This window comes from Salvelinus namaycush, chromosome 17 (genome assembly GCF_016432855.1).
Source record: "Salvelinus namaycush isolate Seneca chromosome 17, SaNama_1.0, whole genome shotgun sequence".
Taxonomy (NCBI): Eukaryota; Metazoa; Chordata; class Actinopteri; order Salmoniformes; family Salmonidae; genus Salvelinus; species Salvelinus namaycush.
The window spans coordinates 30,902,224-30,925,902 of NC_052323.1; the positions used below are offsets into that span (position 1 = coordinate 30,902,224).

The 23,679-nt window shown below is 42.9% G+C and overlaps 1 protein-coding gene across 2 annotated transcripts; it reads left to right on the forward strand.

Annotated features, from left to right (window-relative positions):
- Window positions 1–1,172: 1,172 nt before the first annotated feature.
- LOC120062527 (sideroflexin-1) lies at window positions 1,173–23,679 on the forward strand. 2 transcript variants are annotated; one of them, XM_039012568.1, is made up of 11 exons: window positions 1,173–1,282; window positions 4,975–5,144; window positions 6,598–6,768; window positions 13,167–13,265; window positions 19,230–19,305; window positions 20,018–20,103; window positions 20,581–20,708; window positions 20,921–20,970; window positions 22,413–22,462; window positions 23,214–23,261; window positions 23,398–23,679. In XM_039012568.1, exons 2-11 carry the CDS (start codon window positions 4,981–4,983, stop codon window positions 23,492–23,494), a joined length of 969 nt encoding a protein of 322 aa, XP_038868496.1. In that variant the 5' UTR covers window positions 1,173–1,282; window positions 4,975–4,980; the 3' UTR covers window positions 23,495–23,679. The 2 variants fall into 2 exon arrangements, with proteins under 2 accessions (XP_038868496.1, XP_038868495.1); XM_039012567.1 differs by lacking the exon at window positions 1,173–1,282 and adding an exon at window positions 1,385–1,680.

Here is a 23,679-nt window from a genome sequence, read left to right on the forward strand (position 1 = left end):
TTGGGTGGATAAATTACAATGTGGATAGGTTTATTAGAGGGCATTTTACATATGATTGATAATATGTTAGTTCATGTTTCTCTATGGTTCCATTTCATTTGTATTTTGTCAAATTAAAGGCCCAGTGTACAGCAGCCTACAACTGATTTACAACTGCACAATCCATTAGCTATGAGTTAAAAGAGCTGACTATTGGAAAACCAGCTTTCCTTCCGCTGCCCTTGAAGTTGAACATTACCCCTCCCCCCATTGTCTGAGCCAAAAGTGAAACATTCATGGCAAATTTCACCTACAAGCCAAGTAATAAAAGCAGCCGTGCACTCTAGCGAACCGTATCAGACCGTTATGGGCCATATAAGGATGCGTTTAGACAGGCAGCTCAACTCTGATAATTTTTTCACTCATTTGTATTTTGACCAATCAGATCAGCTCTGAAAAAGAGCTGATGTGAAATGATCTGATGTGTTTGGTCAAAAGACCAATTAGTGGAACAAATATCAGAATTGGGCTACCTGTGTAAACGCAGCCTGAGAGCTTTTTGTTGGCTTTGTAGTGTTTCCTCTTCTACAGAAGGAGCAAGCCACAGTCTTGTGTAATCAGTGCACTTTTATATTGCTTCAAATATAGGAAGGCTATTGATGATGTGTTTAATACAGTGATTCTGCTTCTGATATCCACTAAAGCAAGCTTATGGAGATAGGCCTAAACAATTCAAAGGGAAAAAGGCGAATGACTTTCAGTTATATTGTATTATTGTCATCAATTATACCGAACAAAAGTATAAATGCAACAATTTCAAAGATTTTGGTGAGTTACAGTTTATATAAGGAAAACAGTCAATTGAAATAAATGAATTAGGCCCTAATCTATGGATTTCACATGACTGGGCAGGGGCGCAGCAGACAGAAAAACCTCAAAAATAATTTGCTAATAAAAATCTTTGTCTGAGGAAGAAAAGTATTAGCTGACATTGACTTTTAATTTATGATAAATCTGGCCATGAAAATGTTTGGGGTTAGATCAAGAATATATTATATTTATATGATTTGGACTCCAATAAAAATCGAGATATTTATATTATTTTGGTCTGTTTATTTGCATTTATTTAATGTTGGGATTTTATTGTGAAAGGAACTCCGTGCCCGCTGCTGTGTATCTATTGGTGCTGAGTAGCCGCTGCATACTTGTCAAATTAGCTTCGTTGAGCTAGCTCGCTATTCAGGGACGTCTCTGGCAGAAGACTGCTGTGACTGTGGCAGACGAGGATCGGAGCTTTAGTCCAGTAAGTGGCTGGATACCTTTATAACACGTGTTTCCACATGTTGGAATTTGATACCACTTATTTTATAGTCGTGCATCTGGTTTGGATGGTTAACAGGGGATAGAGGGATAGCTCTAGTGGGCAACTAGACGACTGAATCTGAGGATGTGGCAGGCAGAAATCTAGGGCTGTAGTTGAAACAGATGCTTTGAATAATAGGCTATTAGCGGAGATATTACATTTATTTTGGCGTTTGCACGGTTTTGGACGTTGACTTGGTATCCAGATGTAACGGTCTACATGCAGTGATTAGCTACAGATCAAGCTGGTCTGCTTCGGTTGATCAATTTATCCGATCCAGCCAATGGTAATATTGTTCGCCCGGATCCATTTGCACGGTCGGTTCATCTGACAAAATGGTGAGAAATATTGTAGGCTATATTTCACGGAGCCTCTCTCAAACCAGAGCTGGCTGGTTCTTGCACAATGTTATGCAGCTGTGTGGCTGTCTATGCTTTGGGAACAACCATTGTAGCATAAGAAAAACGTTACAATGTAGCTAATATAGGTTAACATGTAGCCATGAAGGCCAGTGATTTGGTTAAAACGTGGCGCTGGAAGAGAGGTCTTTAGATCAAAGGCCAAAGAGAAACCGCCCCTTGTCAGAGTTCAGATTTTATAGTGGCATAACAAATATGATCAAATCAACACGGCCTTTGTATTAGGCCTTCAGCCTATTGTTGCATAGGATTTGACCCACAGGAAGTCTGACTGGTTGACATTTTGTCAGAGGAAGTTAGATTTATAACAACTGTTTGTTGTTTGTGAGTGACCGACAAGTCATATTTGCAACAGACTCATGTGTGTGTGTCTGTGTAACGGTTACAGACAGAGACATGCGTTTCAAAATGTCCCCTGTTACATCTGCAGCAAGCTGGAACTGGATGGATACAACACCTGATACATTGTAACAATGGGTTAATAGAATCTAGTTCAGACTGGGTTACATTGTAACAACGGGTTAATAGAATCTAGTTCAGACTGGGTTACATTGTAGCAACGGGTTAATAGAATCCAGTTCAGACTGGGTTACATAGTAACAACGGGTTAATAGAATCCAGTTCAGACTGGGTTACATTGTAACAACGGGTTAATAGAATCCAGTTCAGGCTGGGTTACATTGTAACAACGGGTTAATAGAATCCAGTTCAGGCTGGGTTACATTGTAACAACGGGTTAATAGAATCCAGTTCAGACTGGGTTACATTGTAACAACGGGTTAATAGAATCCAGTTCAGACTGGGTTACATTGTAACAACGGGTTAATAGAATCCAGTTCAGACTGGGTTACATTGTAACAACGGGTTAATAGATTCTAGTTCAGACTGGGTTACATTGTAACAACGGGTTAATAGAATCCAGTTCAGACTGGGTTACATTGTAACAACGGGTTAATAGAATCCAGTTCAGACTGGGTTACATTGTAACAACGGGTTAATAGAATCCACTTCAGACTGGGTTACATTGTAACAACGGGTTAATAGAATCCACTTCAGACTGGGTTACATTGTAACAACGGGTTAATAGAATCCAGTTCAGACTGGGTTACATTGTAACAACGGGTTAATAGAATCCAGTTCAGACTGGGTTACATTGTAACAACGGGTTAATAGATTCTAGTTCAGACTGGGTTACATTGTAACAACGGGTTAATAGAATCCAGTTCAGACTGGGTTACATTGTAACAACGGGTTAATAGAATCCAGTTCAGACTGGGTTACATTGTAACAACGGGTTAATAGAATCCACTTCAGACTGGGTTACATTGTAACAACGGGTTAATAGAATCCACTTCAGACTGGGTTACATTGTAACAACGGGTTAATAGAATCCACTTCAGACTGGGTTACATTGTAACAACGGGTTAATAGAATCCAGTTCAGACTGGGTTACATTGTAACAACGGGTTAATAGAATCCAGTTCAGACTGGGTTACATTGTAACAACGGGTTAATAGAATCCAGTTCAGACTGGGTTACATTGTAGCAACGGGTTAATAGAATCCAGTTCAGACTGGGTTACATTGTAGCAACGGGTTAATAGAATCCAGTTCAGACTGGGTTACATTGTAGCAACGGGTTAATAGAATCCAGTTCAGACTGGGTTACATTGTAGCAACGGGTTAATAGAATCCAGTTCAGACTGGGTTACATTGTAGCAACGGGTTAATAGAATCCAGTTCAGACTGGGTTACATTGTAGCAACGGGTTAATAGAATCCAGTTCAGACTGGGTTACATTGTAGCAACGGGTTAATAGAATCCAGTTCAGACTGGGTTACATTGTAGCAACGGGTTAATAGAATCCAGTTCAGACTGGGTTACATTGTAGCAACGGGTTAATAGAATCCAGTTCAGACTGGGTTACATTGTAGCAACGGGTTAATAGAATCCAGTTCAGACTGGGTTACATTGTAGCAACGGGTTAATAGAATCCAGTTCAGACTGGGTTACATTGTAGCAACGGGTTAATAGAATCCAGTTCAGACTGGGTTACATTGTAACAACGGGTTAATAGAATCCAGTTCAGACTGGGTTACATTGTAACAACGGGTTAATAGAATCTAGTTCAGACTGGGTTACATTGTAACAACGGGTTAATAGAACAGAGCCTTTCTCTGTTCTGTCACTAAATGTAGCCATACTGGCTGCTAGACAAGGTGTAGCCTTGTCTTGTCTAGGTTATGAGAGTTTATTTTAACATAGCATAATGTAGTTTCAATTAGACTAAACTGTTTTATTGTTTTGAGGTTCAGTACAATTTAGCTCTTCAAAACCCGTGTCAGGTCAGCCAGGCCTGTTTCTATAGGAACATTATACTGGATCAGTTGTCTGATATATATACTGTTGTCCTGCTAAATTAATCCTGAGAAGAACTTATCACAGTGTGTTCTGGGTTTTTCATTCCTCTCAGGGGCCGGCAATTGTGACATGATTTTGTGGTAACATAAGAGACGTTATCTAGAAAGGAGTGATTTCTGGCTGATGTGTAAGTAATATACCGTGCATTCGGAAAGTATTCAGACCCTTTTCCCTTTTTTTGTAGAAATGTCTAAAAACCTGTTTTTACTCAACTCTAGTCTCAGAATGAAATAGAGTAACTGGAATGCTGTTTCAGGGTTAGTTTTGTCCCAGGTTATACAATAGTCAAGGCCTTTTGTTGAGCTTTTTGTGATTTGTGTTGCAATATTCCCCTTGTCTCTAAGTCTGGGACTGGGGAAGTCTGGGGAAGTCTGGGACTGGGGAAGTCTGGGACTGAGGAAGTCTGGGGAAGTCTGGGACTGGGGAAGTCTGAGACTGGGGAAGTCTGGGACTGGGAAAGTCTGGGACTGGGGACCCAGATGCCATTGACTTAATGGTGTTTAGAACTGTTCCTGTGAGTGCCACACTTTGTGGGAACTAATCTTGTGGGAACTAATCTTGTGGGAAGAAACTTAACACAGGGACACCTTACTACAGTTTTTCCAAAGGTTTTATTCAGGAGGATGTTATGAATTTCACCTCCTCTGACAGTAGCTAGGCTAATTTATGAATTTTAGTCGAGCGCCGGTAGATAACTCATCTGGGACAATAAAACTTGTCTGTGTTGTGAATGTTTTACAAGGTGGACAAAATAATTGATATTTGCTATTGCAATGTTGTTGTGTTCTTTCAGATAACCATGACGACAGAAATCTCCACCTCCATAAACATCAAGGAGCCTCGATGGGACCAAGGGACGTTTATGGGCCGGGCCAAACACTTCTTCACCGTTACCGACCCCCGCAACGTCCTGCTCACCAACGAACAACTAGAGAATGCACACAAAGTCATCAGTGACTACCGGTAGTTTATTCTGAGCCTGGTTCTCCCTAGTTGTCCTTGGTTCTGGTTCTTCCTGGTTCACCCTAGTTAACATTGGTTCTGGTTCCTCTTGGTTCTCCCTAGTTGTCATTGGTTCCGGTTCCTCCTGGTTCACATTGGTTCCGGTTCGACCTGGTTCATCTTATTTGTCTTTGGTTCTGGTTCCTCCTCGTTCTCCTTAGTTGTCCTTGGTTCTGGTTCCTCCTGGTTCTCCTTAGTTGTCCTTGGTTCTGGCTCTCCCTAGTTCACATTGGTTCTGGTTCTTCCTGGTTCTCCTTAGTTGTCCTTGGTTCTGGTTCCTCCTGGTTCTCCCTAGTTGTCCTTGGTTCTGGTTCTCCCTAGTTGTCCTTGGTTCTGGTTCTCCCTAGTTGTCCTTGGTTCTGGTTCTCCCTAGTTGTCCTTGGTTCTGGTTCTCCCTAGTTGTCCTTGGTTCTGGTTCTCCCTAGTTGTCCTTGGTTCTGGTTCTCCATAGTTGTCCTTGGTTCTGGTTCCTCCTGGTTGTCCCTAGTTCTCGTTGGTTCTGGTTCCTCCTGGCTGTCCCTAGTTCTCGTTGGTTCTGGTTCCTCCTGGTTCTCCTTAGTTCATGTTGGTTCTGGTTCCTCTTGGTTGGGCCTAGTTCTCCTGGGTTATGGGTTCTCCTGGTTCTCCTTAGTTGTCCTTGCTTCTGGTTCCTCCTGGTTCTCCCTAGTTGTCCTTGGTTCTGGTTCTCCCTAGTTGTCCTTGGTTCTGGTTCTCCCTAGTTGTCCTTGGTTCTGGTTCTCCCTAGTTGTCCTTGGTTCTGGTTCTCCATAGTTGTCCTTGGTTCTGGTTCTCCATAGTTGTCATTGGTTCTGGTTCCTCCTGGTTCTCCATAGTTGTCCTTGGTTCTGGTTCCTCCTGGTTCTCCATAGTTGTCCTTGGTTCTGGTTCTCCATAGTTGTCCTTGGTTCTGGTTCCTCCTGGTTCTCCATAGTTGCCCTTGGTTCTGGTTCTCCATAGTTGTCCTTGGTTCTGGTTCTCCCTAGTTGTCCTTGGTTCTGGTTCTCCCTAGTTGTCCTTGGTTCTGGTTCCTCTTGGTTCTCCTGGGTTATGGTTTCTCCTGGGATCTGGTTCCTCCTGGTTCTGCTGTATAGAAACAACCTATAACTGAGCTGAGAGCTCCTGATAGAATTGACCTCAGGCTTATTGGCATAGATCTAGGATCAGTTTATCCTTAATTAACAATTGATTAACCAGAAAGGCAACACATGGTTGCATTCTATGATGCAACATTGAATACACAGAGCAGTGTTGCTAGGTAAGAGATTGAAGGCTTCTACACTGTTACATTTGGGACAATGTTGATCAAATACAGGTGTGCAACCAACAGGGTTTTGTTTAAACTTGTGTAGCTACTAAGTAAACAGGCTCAGCTAATCACTTGTTATTTGTCTTTGAACCCCCCCTTCTCCCCCAGGCAAGGTGTGATGTCCCCCGGGCTGACAGAGGACGAGCTATGGCGAGCCAAGTATATCTTTGACTCAGCCTTCCACCCAGACACCGGAGAGAAGATGATCCTGATTGGCCGCATGTCGGCTCAGGTCCCCATGAACATGACCATCACTGGCTGTATGATGACCTTCTACAAGTGAGCAGCAGTGTTCTATTAGAATGACAGTGTTATACGACTGTTCTATTAGAATGACTGTGTTACGCGACTGTTCTATTAGAATGACAGTGTTATACGACTGTTCTATTAGAATGACAGTGTTACACGACCGTTCTATTAGAATGACAGTGTTATACGACTGTTCTATTAGAATGACGGTGTTACGCGACTGTTCTATTAGAATGACAGTGTTACGCGACCGTTCTATTAGAATGACAGTGTTATACGACTGTTCTATTAGAATGACAGTGTTATACGACCGTTCTATTAGAATGACAGTGTTATACGACTGTTCTATTAGAATGACAGTGTTACGCGACCGTTCTATTAGAATGACAGTGTTATACGACTGTTCTATTAGAATGACGGTGTTACGCGACTGTTCTATTAGAATGACAGTGTTATACGACTGTTCTATTAGAATGACAGTGTTACGCGACCGTTCTATTAGAATGACAGTGTTACGCGACTGTTCTATTAGAATGACAGTGTTATACGACTGTTCTATTAGAATGACAGTGTTATACGACTGTTCTATTAGAATGACAGTGTTATACGACTGTTCTATTAGAATGACAGTGTTATACGACTGTTCTATTAGAATGACGGTGTTATACGACCGTTCTATTAGAATGACGGTGTTACGCGACTGTTCTATTAGAATGACGGTGTTACGCGACTGTTCTATTAGAATGACGGTGTTACGCGACTGTTCTATTAGAATGACGGTGTTACGCGACTGTTCTATTAGAATGACGGTGTTACGCGACCGTTCTATTAGAATGACGGTGTTACGCGACCGTTCTATTAGAATGACGGTGTTACGCGACCGTTCTATTAGAATGACGGTGTTACGCGACCGTTCTATTAGAATGGCGGTGTTACGCGACCGTTCTATTAGAATGGCGGTGTTACGCGACCGTTCTATTAGAATGACGGTGTTACGCGACCGTTCTATTAGAATGACGGTGTTACGCGACCGTTCTATTAGAATGGCGGTGTTACGCGACCGTTCTATTAGAATGGCGGTGTTACGCGACCGTTCTATTAGAATGACGGTGTTACGCGACCGTTCTATTAGAATGACGGTGTTACGCGACCGTTCTATTAGAATGGCGGTGTTACGCGACCGTTCTATTAGAATGGCGGTGTTACGCGACCGTTCTATTAGAATGACGGTGTTACGCGACCGTTCTATTAGAATGACGGTGTTACGCGACCGTTCTATTAGAATGACGGTGTTACGCGACCGTTCTATTAGAATGACGGTGTTACGCGACCGTTCTATTAGAATGACGGTGTTACGCGACCGTTCTATTAGAATGACAGTGTTACGCGACCGTTCTATTAGAATGACGGTGTTACGCGACCGTTCTATTAGAATGACGGTGTTACGCGACCGTTCTATTAGAATGACGGTGTTACGCGACCGTTCTATTAGAATGACAGTGTTACGCGACCGTTCTATTAGAATGACAGTGTTACGCGACTGTTCTATTAGAATGACAGTGTTACGCGACTGTTCTATTAGAATGACAGTGTTACGCGACTGTTCTATTAGAATGACGGTGTTACGCGACTGTTCTATTAGAATGACGGTGTTACGCGACCGTTCTATTAGAATGACGGTGTTACACGACCGTTCTATTAGAATGACGGTGTTATACGACCGTTCTATTAGAATGACGGTGTTATACGACTGTTCTATTAGAATGACGGTGTTACGCGACCGTTCTATTAGAATGACGGTGTTACGCGACCGTTCTATTAGAATGACGGTGTTACGCGACCGTTCTATTAGAATGACAGTGTTACACGACTGTTCTATTAGAATGACGGTGTTATACGACTGTTCTATTAGAATGACAGTGTTATACGACTGTTCTATTAGAATGACAGTGTTACGCGACTGTTCTATTAGAATGACAGTGTTATAACAAGACACTTGAAATGCCATATGTCTATATACAGTGTTGTAACAATGTGCAAATAGTTAAAGTACAAAAGGGAAAATATATAAACATAAATATGGGTTGTATTTACAATGGTGTTTGTTCTTCACTGGTTGCCCTTTTCTTGTTGCAACAGGTCACAAATCTTGCTGTTGTGATGGAACACTGTGATATTTCACCCAATAGATATGGGAGTTTATCAAAATTGTATTTGTATTTGAATTCTTTGTGGGTCTGTGTAATCTGAGGGAAATTTGTGTCTCTAATATGGTCATACATTTGGCAGGAGGTTAGGAAGTGCAGCTCAGTTTCCACCTCATTTGTGGGCAGTGTGCACATAGCCTGTCTTCTCTTGTGAGCCAGGTCTGCCTACAGCGGCCTTTCTCAATAGCAAGGCTATGCTCACTGAGTCTGTACATAGTCTTTCCTTAATTGTAGGTCAGTCACAGTGGTTAGGTATTCTGCCACTGTGTACTCTCTGTTTAGGGCCAAATAGCATTCTAGTTTTCTCTGTTTTCTTGTTAATTCTTTCCAATGTGTCAAGTAATTATCATTTTGTTTTCTCATGATTTGTTTGGGTCTAATTGTGTTGCTGTCCTGGGGCTCTGTGGATTCCGTTTGTGTTTGTGAACAGAACCCCAGGACCAGCTTGCTTAGGGGACTTTCCAGGTTAATTTCTCTGTAGGTGATGGCTTTGTTATGGAAGGTTTGGAAATCACTTCCTTTTAGATGTTTGGGGTTTTACGTTCTATACAGAGGTTATTTCTTGCAGAATTCTGCATGCAGAGTCTCAATTTGATGTTTGTACCATTTTGTGAATTCTTGGTTGGTGAGCGGTCCCCAGGCCTCACAACCATAAAGGGCAATGGGCTCTAACTGATTCAAGTATTTTTAGCCAGATCCTAATTTGTATGTCAAATTTTATGTTCCTTTTGATGGCATAGAAGGCCCTTCTTGCCTTGTCTCTCAGATCGTTCACAACTTTGTGGAAGTTATCTGTGGCACTGATGTTTAGGCAGAGGTATGTATAGTTTTTTGTGTGCTCTAGGGCAACGGTGTCTAGATGGAATTTGTATTCGTGGTCCTGGCAACTGGACCTTTTTTTTAACACCCATTATTTTGTCTTATTGAGATTTACTGCCAGGGCCCAGGTCTGACAGAATCTGTGCAGAATATCTAGGTGATGCTGTAGGACCTTCTTGGTTGTGGACAGAAGAACCAGATCATCAGCAAACAGTAGACATTTCACTTCAGATTCTAGTAGGGTGAGGCCGGGTGCTGCAGACTGTTCTAGTGCCCTTGCTAATTCGTTGATAAATATGTTGAAGAGGGTGGGGCTTAAGCTGCATCCCTGTCTCACTCCATGGCCCTGCGGAAGGAAATGTGTTTTTTGCCAATTTTAACTGCACACTTGTTTTTTTGTATACATGTATTTTATAATGTTGTATGTTTTTTCCCCCAACACCACTTTCTATCAATTTGTATAGCAGACCCTCATGCCAAATTGAGTCAGCAAAGCATGAGAAGACTTTGTTTTGGTTTGTTTGTTTAAGGGTGTGCAGGGTGAATACGTGGTCTGTCGTATGGTAATTTGGTAAAATGCCAATTTGACACAGTACATTGTTTTCACTGAGGAAATGTACAAGTCTGGGGAAGATGCCAGAGCTAAGGATGATGCTAAAGAGTATAAGTATAGCCAATTGGAATTTGTGGTCTGTATATTTTATCATTTCATATAGGATACCATCAACACCACAGGCCTTTTTGGGTTGGAGGGTTTGTATTTTGTCCTGTAGTTCATTCAATGTAATTGGAGAATCCAGTGGGTTCTGGTAGTCTTTTATAGCCAATTATAAGATTTGTAATTCATCATGTGTATGTTTTTGCTGTTTGTTCTTTGTTATAGAGCCGAAAAGATTGGAGAAGTGGTTTATCCATACATCTCCATTTGGATAGATAACTCTTCGTGTTTGTTTAGAGTTTTCCTATTTTCCCAGAAGTGGTTTGATTCTTCTATGGATTCTTCAGTTACATTGAGCTAATTTCTGACGTGCTGTTCCTTCTTTTTCCGTAGTGTATTTCTGTATTGTTTTAGTGATTCACCATAGTGAAGGCGTTGACTCAGGTTTTCTGGGTCTCTGTTTTTGATTGGATATGTTTCTCAATTTCTTTCTTAGGTTTTTGCATTCTTCATTAAACCATTTGTTATTATTGTTAATTTTCTTAGGTTGTCTGCTTGATATTTTTAGATTTGATAGGGAAGCTGAGAGGTCAAATATACTGTTTAGGTTTTCTACTTCAAGTTTACACCTTCACTATTACAGCGAAATGTTTTGTCCAGGAAGTTGTCTAAAAGGGATTTCATTTGCCTAATAGTTTTTTGGTAAGTTTCTACACTACTTTCCTTCTATCTATAGCATTTCTTAATACTGTGAAGTTCCTCTGGCTTTGATGCCTCATGATTGAGCATAGCTCTGTTCAAGTAGAGTGTGATTTTGCTGTATTCTGATAGGGGTGTCAGAGGACTGACTGTGAACGCTGTAAGAGACTCGGTTGAGGTTAGCGATTAAGTAATCTACAGTATTTTTTATATATATATTTTTTAACCTTTATTTAACTAAGCAAGTCAGTTAAGATCAAATTATTATTTACAATGACGGCCTACACCGGCCAAACCCGGACGACGCTGGGCCAATTGTGCGCCACCCTATGGGACTCCCAATCACGGCCGGTTGTGATACAGCCTGGAATCTAACCAGGGTGTCTGTAGTGACGCCTCAAGCACTGAGATGCAGTGCCTTAGAATGCTGCGCCACTCGGGAGCCCAGTACTACTGCCAAGGGATGAGCTGTAGGTGTAGTTACCATAGGAGTCTCCTCGAAGCCTACCATTGACTATGTACAGACCCAGCGTGCGACAGGGCTGCAGGAGTTGTGACCCATTTTTGTTGGTTGTTTTGTCATAGTTGTGTCTAGGGAGGCATATTTTAAGGGAGGGAATACTGTCACCTCTACGTAGGTGTTTGTCCTCCTGTGTGCTGAGAGTGTCAGGTTCTTGTCCAGTTCTGGTATTTAGGTCGCCACAGACTAGTACATGTCCCTGGGCCTGGAAATTGTTTATCTCCCCCTCTAGGATGTAGAAGCTGTCTTCATTAAAGCATGGGGATTCTATTGGGGGGATAAAGGTAGCACACATAAGGACATTTTTTTATCTGAGTTCATTTCCTTATTCATTTCTTGCCAGATGTAAAATGTTCCTGTTTTGATGAATTTAATGGAGTGAGTTAGGTCTGCTCTATACTAAATCAGCATACCCGCTGAGTCTCTTCCCTGTGTCACACCTGGTAGTTTGGTGGATGGGACTACCAGCTCTCTGTAACCTAGAATACAACCAGTGGGTCCATCTCCTTTATACCATGTTTCTTGTAGGATGACAATGTCTGTATTTCTAATTTATTTGATGAAGTCTGGGTTCCTGCTCTTTATGCCAAAGGCAGATGACCTCAGACCTTGTATATTCCAGGATGAGATAGTAAACGCTTTGTGTTCCATAGTGTCTCTTCCTCTCAGGACAACTCCAGCTGTAGTCTAATTGCAGTCTCTCTCCTCAGGACAACTCCAGCTGTAGTCTAATTGAAGTCTCTCTCCTCAGGACAACTCTAGCTGTAGTCTAATTGAAGTCTCTCTCTCTCCTCTCAGGACAACTCCAGCTGTAGTCTAATTGAAGTCTCTCTCTCTCCTCTCAGGACAACTCCAGCTGTAGTCTAATTGAAGTCTCTCTCCTCTCAGGACAACTCCAGCTGTAGTCTAATTGAAGTCTCTCTCTCTCCTCTCAGGACAACTCCAGCTGTAGTCTAATTGAAGTCTCTCTCTCTCCTCTCAGGACAACTCCAGCTGTAGTCTAATTGAAGTCTCTCTCCTCTCAGGACAACTCCAGCTGTAGTCTAATTGAAGTCTCTCTCTCTCCTCTCAGGACAACAGCTGTAGTCTAATTGAAGTCTCTCTCTCTCCTCTCAGGACAACTCCAGCTGTAGTCTAATTGAAGTCTCTCTCCTCTCAGGACAACTCCAGCTGTAGTCTAATTGAAGTCTCTCTCTCTCCTCTCAGGACAACTCCAGCTGTAGTCTAATTGAAGTCTCTCTCTCTCCTCTCGGGACAACTCCAGCTGTAGTCTAATTGAAGTCTCTCTCTCTCCTCTCAGGACAACTCCAGCTGTAGTCTAATTGAAGTCTCTCTCCTCTCAGGACAACTCCAGCTGTAGTCTAATTGAAGTCTCTCTCTCTCCTCTCAGGACAACTCCAGCTGTAGTCTAATTGAAGTCTCTCTCCTCTCAGGACAACTCCAGCTGTAGTCTAATTGAAGTCTCTCTCTCTCCTCAGGACAACTCCAGCTGTAGTCTAATTGAAGTCTCTCTCTCTCCTCTCAGGACAACTCCAGCTGTAGTCTTATGGCAGTGGATCAATCAGTCCTTCAATGCAATAGTCAACTACACCAATAGGAGTGGAGATGCTCCTCTCTCAGTCAAGTAAGTTGGTTTTATAGTTTCTATATCAGGGATATTCAACTACTTTTATATTCTTACAGGGGCCAGATGTGTGTAAAAAAAAAACAGAGTTTGATTGCAGGGGGGCTGGACATTTTCCATGTGTGATTATTCTTCTGTATATATATAAAAAGCCAAGCACACACCAATACATAACTTGTCTTAAAATGAAATGTTGCTAAAAGTAATTAGGAAAGAGGTGGAGGGTTCTCAACCAGCTAGAGTCGAGGTGGCAACCAAAACATTTGAATAGGAAACAACGCCCTCTCACCTTTTATTTATTTATTAAATGTCTCTTAAAAGTAATTAGGTCATTTGAAAATCATCTGAAAACTGAGCATCTCAGTAATTTAATACAACGATACACTACATGACCAAAAGTATATGGACACCTGCTCGTTGAACATTGGCATCAATATGGAGTTGCCCCCCCCCCCCCCCCCCTTTGTTTATGGAGTTGCCCCCCCCCCCTTTGTTTATGGAGTTGCCCCCCCCTTTTTGTTGCTTAAACAGCATCGACTCTTCTGTGAAGGGTTTCCACTAGATATTGGAACATCGCTGCGGGTACTTTCTTCCATTCAGCCTCGAGCATTTGTGAGATCGGGCACTGATGTTGGTCGATTTAGGCCTGGCTCGCAGTCGGCGATCCAATTCATCCCAATGGTGTTCGATGGGGGTTGAGGTCATTGTGCATGGTGATCTTAGGCTTGTGTGCGGCTGCTTACCCGTGGAAACCCAATTCATGAAGCTCCTAACGAACAGTTCTTGTGCTGACGTTCCTTCCAGAGGGAATTTGGAACTCGGCAGTGAGTGTTGCAACCGAGGACAGACATTTTTTATGAGCTACGGGCTTCAGCACTCGGCGGTCCCGTTCTGTGAGCTTGTGTTGCCTACCACTTTGCGGCTGAGCCTTTTGCTCCTAGATGTTTCCACTTCACAATAAAAGCACGCACAGTTCACCGGGGCAGCTCTAGCAGGGCAGAAATGTTACGAACTGACTTGTTGGAAAGTTGGCCTCCTATGACAGTGCCATGTTGAAAGTCATTGAGCTCTTCATTCTACTGCCAATGTTTGTCTATGGAGATTGCATTGCTGGGTGCTTGATTTTATACATCCGTCAACCGACTCAACTAATTTGAAGGGGTGTCCACATACTTTTGTAGCTTAAATTGTTCAAACATTAGAGCCAAATTCATATGAAGAAAAAATCAACATGCCACATTGTGCTAGAAACCACACTATAGACATCCACCGTAGTGTTAGAAACCACACTATAGACATCCACCATAGTGATAGAAACCACACTATAGACATCCACCATAGTGATAGAAACCACACTATAGACATCCACCGTAGTGTTAGAAACCACACTATAGACATCCACCGTAGTGTTAGAAACCACACTATAGACATCCACCGTAGTGTTAGAAACCACACTATAGACATCCACCGTAGTGATAGAAACCACACTATAGACATCCACCGTAGTGATAGAAACCACACTATAGACATCCACCATAGTGATAGAAACCACACTATAGACATCCACCATAGTGATAGAAACCACACTATAGACATCCACCATAGTGATAGAAACCACACTATAGACATCCACCATAGTGATAGAAACCACACTATAGACATCCACCATAGTGATAGAAACCACACTATAGACATCCACCATAGTGATAGAAACCACACTATAGACATCCACCATAGTGATAGAAACCACACTATAGACATCCACCGTAGTGATAGAAACCACACTATAGACATCCACCATAGTGATAGAAACCACACTATAGACATCCACCATAGTGATAGAAACCACACTATAGACATCCACCATAGTGATAGAAACCACACTATAGACATCCACCGTAGTGATAGAAACCACACTATAGACATCCACCGTAGTGTTAGAAGCCACACTATAAACATCCACCGTAGTGATAGAAACCACACTATAGACATCCACCGTAGTGTTAGAAACCACACTATAGACATCCACACTATAGACATCCACACTATAGACATCCACCGTAGTGTTAGAAACCACACTATAGACATCCACCGTAGTGATAGAAACCACACTATAGACATCCACCGTAGTGTTAGAAACCACACTATAGACATCCACCATAGTGATAGAAACCACACTATAGACATCCACCGTAGTGTTAGAAACCACACTATAGACATCCACCGTAGTGATAGAAACCACACTATAGACATCCACCGTAGTGATAGAAACCACACTATAGACATCCACCGTAGTGATAGAAACCACACTATAGACATCCACCGTAGTGTTAGAAGCCACACTATAAACATCCACCGTAGTGATAGAAACCACACTATAGACATCCACCGTAGTGTTAGAAACCACACTATAGACATCCACACTATAGACATCCACACTATAGACATCCACCGTAGTGTTAGAAACCACACTATAGACATCCACCGTAGTGATAGAAACCACACTATAGACATCCACCGTAGTGATAGAAACCACACTATAGACATCCACCATAGTGATAGAAACCACACTATAGACATCCACCGTAGTGATAGAAACCACACTATAGACATCCACCGTAGTGATAGAAACCACACTATAGACATTCACCGTAGTGATAGAAACCACACTATAGACATCCACCGTAGTGATAGAAACCACACTATAGACATCCACCATAGTGTTAGAAACCACACTATAGACATCCACCGTAGTGATAGAAACCACACTATAGACATCCACCGTAGTGATAGAAACCACACTATAGACATCCACCGTAGTGTTAGAAACCACACTATAGACATCCACCGTAGTGTTAGAAACCACACTATAGACATCCACCGTAGTGATAGAAACCACACTATAGACATCCACCATAGTGATAGAAACCACACTATAGACATCCACCGTAGTGTTAGAAACCACACTATAGACATCCACCATAGTGATAGAAACCACACTATAGACATCCACACTATAGACATCCACCATAGTGATAGACATCCACACTATAGACATCCACCGTAGTGATAGAAACCACACTATAGACATCCACCGTAGTGATAGAAACCACACTATAGACATCCACACTATAGACATCCACCGTAGTGTTAGAAACCACACTATAGACATCCACCGTAGTGATAGAAACCACACTATAGACATCCACCATAGTGATAGAAACCACACTATAGACATCCACCGTAGTGTTAGAAACCACACTATAGACATCCACCATAGTGATAGAAACCACACTATAGACATCCACACTATAGACATCCACCATAGTGATAGAAACCACACTATAGACATCCACCGTAGTGATAGAAACCACACTATAGACATCCACCGTAGTGTTAGAAACCACACTATAGACATCCACCGTAGTGATAGAAACCACACTATAGACATCCACCGTAGTGTTAGAAACCACACTATAGACATCCACCATAGTGATAGAAACCACACTATAGACATCCACCGTAGTGTTAGAAACCACACTATAGACATCCACCGTAGTGATAGAAACCACACTATAGACATCCACCGTAGTGATAGAAACCACACTATAGACATCCACCGTAGTGATAGAAACCACACTATAGACATCCACCGTAGTGTTAGAAGCCACACTATAAACATCCACCGTAGTGATAGAAACCACACTATAGACATCCACCGTAGTGTTAGAAACCACACTATAGACATCCACACTATAGACATCCACACTATAGACATCCACCGTAGTGTTAGAAACCACACTATAGACATCCACCGTAGTGATAGAAACCACACTATAGACATCCACCGTAGTGTTAGAAACCACACTATAGACATCCACCATAGTGATAGAAACCACACTATAGACATCCACCGTAGTGATAGAAACCACACTATAGACATCCACCGTAGTGATAGAAACCACACTATAGACATTCACCGTAGTGATAGAAACCACACTATAGACATCCACCGTAGTGATAGAAACCACACTATAGACATCCACCATAGTGTTAGAAACCACACTATAGACATCCACCGTAGTGATAGAAACCACACTATAGACATCCACCGTAGTGATAGAAACCACACTATAGACATCCACCGTAGTGTTAGAAACCACACTATAGACATCCACCGTAGTGTTAGAAACCACACTATAGACATCCACCGTAGTGATAGAAACCACACTATAGACATCCACCATAGTGATAGAAACCACACTATAGACATCCACCGTAGTGTTAGAAACCACACTATAGACATCCACCATAGTGATAGAAACCACACTATAGACATCCACACTATAGACATCCACCATAGTGATAGAAACCACACTATAGACATCCACCGTAGTGATAGAAACCACACTATAGACATCCACCGTAGTGATAGAAACCACACTATAGACATCCACACTATAGACATCCACCATAGTGATAGAAACCACACTATAGACATCCACCGTAGTGTTAGAAACCACACTATAGATATCCACCATAGTGATAGAAACCACACTATAGACATCCACCGTAGTGTTAGAAACCACACTATAGACATCCACCATAGTGCTAGAATCCACATTATAGACATCCACCGTAGTGATAGAAACCACACTATAGACATCCACCGTAGTGCTTGTCATTTTGGCACGGAACGTCGGATTCTGACGGGGATTTATTTTCAGATCTTTTACTAATGATCAGGATTGATCAAAGGGCCAGTCTAAATGAATAAATGGGCCGGATCTGGCCCACGGCTGCTAGTCTAAATGAATAAACAGGCCGGATCTGGCCCACGGCCGCCAGTCTAAATGAATAAACGGGCCGAATCTGGCCCACGGCTGCCAGTCTAAATGAATAAACGGGCTGGATCTGGCCCACGGCCGCCAGTCTAAATGAATAAACGGGCCGGATTTGGCCCACGGCCGCCAGTCTAAATGAATAAACGGGCCGGATCTGGCCCACGGCCGCCAGTCTAAATGAATAAACGGGCCGGATCTGGCCCACGGCCGCCAGTCTAAATGAATAAATGGGCCGGATCTGGCCCACGGCCGCCAGTCTAAATTAATAAACGGGCTGGATCTGGCCCACGCCCGCCAGTCTAAATTAATAAACGGGCTGGATCTGGCCCACGCCCGCCAGTCTAAATGAATAAACGGGCCGGATCTGGCCCACGGCCGACAGTCTAAATGAATAAACGGGCCGGATCTGGCCCACGCCCGCCAGTCTAAATTAATAAACGGGCTGGATCTGGCCCACGCCCGCCAGTCTAAATTAATAAACGGGCCGGATCTGGCCCACGCCCGCCAGTCTAAATTAATAAACGGGCTGGATCTGGCCCACGCCCGCCAGTCTAAATTAATAAACGGGCCGGATCTGGCCCACGGCCGACAGTCTAAATGAATAAACGGGCCGGATCTGGCCCACGGCCGCCAGTCTAAATGAATAAACGGGCCGGATCTGGTCCACGGCCGCCAGTCTAAATGAATAAACGGGCCGGATCTGGCCCACGCCCGCCAGTCTAAATGAATAAACGGGCCGGATCTGGCCCACGGCCGCCAGTCTAAATGAATAAACGGGCCGGATCTGGCCCACGGCCGCCAGTCTAAATGAATAAACGGGCCGGATCTGGCCCACGGCCGCCAGTCTAAATGAATAAACGGGCCGGATCTGGCCCACGGCCGCCAGTCTAAATGAATAAACGGGCCGGATCTGGCCCACGCCCGCCAGTCTAAATGAATAAACGGGCCGGATCTGGCCCACGGCCGACAGTTGAACAGCCCTGTTCTATATCATTTTTTAGCTGATGTTGCTCTGGAAGTTTTTTGTCTGGTGTGTTTCTGATACCTATTTAACCCTGTAGTATTTTGTGGTTTGGATAATATGCCTATGTGAATTTATGAATGCATCTCTCGTTTGCAGTCAGCTTGGCACAGCCTATGTATCTGCTACCACAGGGGCAGTAGCCACGGCTCTAGGACTAAATGCACTAACAAAGGTATTAACCCACTGAAACACTGTTCTCAGTCATTCATTTACCATCAACCACATCGCATGGGAGTGTTATTAAACGTAGCTACTCACAAGCTACTCACAAGCTACTCACAAGTCATATCATGAGTAGTTATCATGTCCAAAATAGTGAGTAGAGGTACATAGTAACCACGAATAGTAGTGAATAATAGGGAATAGTAGTGAATAATAGTGAATAATAGTGAATAGTAGTGAATAATAGTGAATAGTGGTGAATAGTAACCACGAATAATAGTGAATAGTAGTGAATAATAGGGAATAGTAGTGAATAATAGTGAATAGTAGTGCATAATAGTGAATAATAGTGAATAGTGGTGAATGGTAACCACAAATAATAGTGAATAGTAGTGAATAGTAGTGAATAATAGGGAATAGTAGTGAATAGTAGTGAATAATAGTGAATAACAGTGAATAATAGTGAATAGTAACCACGAATAGAAGTCGTCTACATATTTTGCCTGCTGCCTGCTTTGCTGGTTAGTCAATGTGTTGAAAGAGAGAGAAAATGTTGTCTATTTCATACGGTATTCCCATTGTGGAAACAAATGTCACTCATCAATAACCATCGTGACATGCACAAAGAGCTTTAACGCTTCGGCAAGATATTAGAATGTATAGATCAATTCAACTCCTGTCTGTCTGTTTAACGCCACCCTTTTTTTGTTGTTGTCGTGTAGCACATATCTCCCCTCGTAGGGAGGTTAGTTCCCTTCGCCGCTGTTGCTGCTGCTAACTGCATCAACATCCCTCTCATGAGGCAACGGTAAGACCAACCCAGCCTGTACCTCCTTCTGTTTGAAAATACGGCTTTGCAAATATGCATTCAGCGTTTTAAAGTGTTTTTTCTTCTAAATTCTCTACTAATATGTCGTGTTAAATGTTTGAAATGTTGATTAGGTATCTCTACAATGCTCAATTCTCTCCTTTTTTTTTTTTTAAAGCATATATCACTCACCGCTTATTTACATTTTTCTTTCCACAACTTGGACGAGGTCTTTCAACAGAAAGGGTCTTTATCATCAACGCCAGTTTCTATAAGGTCTTTCAACAGAAAGGGTCTTTATCATCAATGCCAGTTTCTATAAGGTCTTTCAACAGAAAGGGTCTTTATCATCAACGCCAGTTTCTATAAGGTCTTTCAACAGAAAGGGTCTTTATCATCAACGCCAGTTTCTATAAGGTCTTTCAACAGAAAGATAATAGTTTAATAGACATTTACTTCTCTTCTACTTTTGTCCAGGGAACTGAAACACGGCATTCCGATAACCGACGAGAACGATAACCGGTTAGGAGAGTCAACGACCGCCGCTAAGCAGGCTATCTCCCAGGTGGTGGTGTCTAGAATCCTCATGGCCTCTCCTGGAATGGGTACGTATTACGTAATAGGCTTTAGGACCAATCTGGCAACCCATGCAATCTGTGACTCCAACCGGGCAACTCCATGTGATACACTGGAAATGATAAAAGCTTGAAATCCACCATGTTATCAGGTGAAGGATAATGTTTGTATAGGTTGATTATGATGTATGAATAAACATTTATAAAAGATTAACATTTTATTTCACTATTTTGTTTTTCAGCTATCCCTCCATTTTTAATGAACACCTTGGAAAAGAAAGCCTTCCTGAAGGTATTATTCACATCATTTAGCATTTTGTTTGTTCACGTATGATCACATGTTGCATATTTACCTACTTTCTCATATCTGTGATGGCAGTCAGCCTTACTTTCTCATATCTGTGATGGCAGTCAGCCTTACCTTCTCATAGCTGTGATGGCAGTCAGCCTTACCTTCTCATAGCTGTGATGGCAGTCAGCCTTACTTTCTCATATCTGTGATGGCAGTCAGCCTTACTTTCTCATATCTGTGATGGCAGTCAGCCTTACTTTCTCATATCTGTGATGGCAGTCAGCCTTACTTTCTCATATCTGTGATGGCAGTCAGCCTTACTTTCTCATATCTGTGATGGCAGTCAGCCTTACCTTCTCATAGCTGTGATGGCAGTCAGCCTTACCTTCTCATAGCTGTGATGGCAGTCAGCCTTACCTTCTCATAGCTGTGATGGCAGTCAGCCTTACTTTCTCGTATCTGTGATGGCAGTCAGCCTTACTTTCTCGTATCTGTGATGGCAGTCAGCCTTACTTTCTCGTATCTGTGATGGCAGTCAGCCTTACTTTCTCGTATCTGTGATGGCAGTCAGCCTTACTTTCTCGTATCTGTGATGGCAGTCAGCCTTACCTTCTCGTATCTGTGATGGCAGTCAGCCTTACCTTCTCGTATCTGTGATGGCAGTCAGCCTTACTTTCTCGTATCTGTGATGGCAGTCAGCCTTACTTTCTCGTATCTGTGATGGCAGTCAGCCTTACTTTCTCATATCTGTGATGGCAGTCAGCCTTACCTTCTCATAGCTGTGATGGCAGTCAGCCTTACCTTCTCATAGCTGTGATGGCAGTCAGCCTTACTTTCTCGTATCTGTGATGGCAGTCAGCCTTACTTTCTTGTATCTGTGATGGCAGTCAGCCTTTCTCGTATCTGTGATGGCAGTCAGCCTTACTTTCTCGTATCTGTGATGGCAGTCAGCCTTACTTTCTCATATCTGTGATGGCAGTCAGCCTTACCTTCTCATAGCTGTGATGGCAGTCAGCCTTACTTTCTCGTATCTGTGATGGCAGTCAGCCTTACTTTCTCGTATCTGTGATGGCAGTCAGCCTTACTTTCTCATATCTGTGATGGCAGTCAGCCTTTTGATAAGTGGCTAGAGACAGTGTAATGTATATATAATGGCCTGTCGCTGTGTTGTGTGAGCCTTCGAGTCCCTCCGTAGCAGTCTTCTAGACACGGTCAGCAGGCTAAATCCAAACGCTCTATTTCCTCATCCTGATTCAAACTAACTGGATAGGTAGAAACAAAATGGTGCCTACTAAGCTATAGCCTTCAGGCATATTGCCTATAGCACTCCAGCCCTTTCAGTGATCAGTAAGTGTGAGGAAATAGGACAGAACAGAGGAAGCAATTTCAGAGAAGTGGAATGTAATCCCTTTGTTTGTCTCATTGTTTTCTGGTCTTTTCAGAAGTTCCCGTGGATGAGTGCACCTATTCAAGTGGTCTTGGTGGGATTCTGGTAAGTGGCCAGCAATGGACTGTTGATAAACCGCCATTTGGGCGGTTGATAAACCGCCATTTGGGCTGTTGATAAACCGTATTTGGACTGTTGATAAACCGCCATTTGGACTGTTGATAAACCGCCATTTGGACTGTTGATAAACCGCCATTTGGGCTGTTGATAAACCGCCATTTGGACTGTTGATAAACCGCCATTTGGACTGTTGATAAACCGCCATTTGGACTGTTGATAAACCGCCATTTGGACTGTTGATAAACCGCCATTTGGACTGTTGATAAACCGCCATTTGGACTGTTGATAAACCGCCATTTGGGCTGTTGATAAACCGCCATTTGGGCTGTTGATAAACCGTCATTTGGGCTGTTGATAAACCGCCATTTGGGCTGTTGATAAACCGTCATTTGGGCTGTTGATAAACCGTCATTTGGGCTGTTGATAAACCGACATTTGGGCTGTTGATAAACCGCCATTTGGGCTGTTGATAAACCGCCATTTGGGCTGTTGATAAACCGCCATTTGGACTGTTGATAAACCGCCATTTGGACTGTTGATAAACAAACGCTGTGAAGCAACCGTGACATAACTATCAAGTAAACATAAGTACAGTGTCGTTTAGATATCACAACAGCTGTTGTAAAGCAACATTGTGTCTTGGAAAGGGTCAGGAATTATAGCTATGATATCTAATCTACTGTCTAGCTCTATATAGTAGATGTGTTGCTGACCCTTATGTGTGCTTGTCTTTCAGCCTGGTGTTCGCCACTCCACTGTGCTGTGCACTGTTCCCCCAGAAGAGGTAAGTGAACCATCATTGCTAGCTGTGTTGATCAGCTGTGTTGATCAGGAATGGTGCATAACTTTGTATTGTCTCCCCATCTCTCTTTTTCTCTCTGGCCATCGCTCGCTCTCTTGCTCTCCCATCTCTCCTCCAGCTCTATGTCAGTAAGCCGATTGGAGCCAGAGCTTCAGGAGAAGATCCGGGTGAGCCACCCCGGTGTGGAGAGGGTCTACTTCAATAAAGGACTATGAGTGTCCAGCCCAACAGTAGCCTTCCTCAGAGCAGCTCTACTGGCAGACACCACAACCCTCCTCATTCTGTGTGCCAAAGTTCACTTCTGCTTCTCATCCTCTCCTCTTTTCTCTCCTCTGCTCCTCAGACAGAATCCCTTGATTCTCTCCCCTCTCTGTCTCCCTCCGCCCGCTCTCTCATTCCA

What these genes read in the sequence shown, in the direction of transcription:
- LOC120062527 (XM_039012567.1), top strand. An exon ending in GACTAAATGCACTAACAAAG is followed by an intron (nt 19,306 to 20,017) that starts GTATTAACCCAC and finishes GTTGTCGTGTAG; the next exon opens with CACATATCTCCCCTCGTAGG. An exon ending in CATGGCCTCTCCTGGAATGG is followed by an intron (nt 20,709 to 20,920) that starts GTACGTATTACG and finishes TTTGTTTTTCAG; the next exon opens with CTATCCCTCCATTTTTAATG.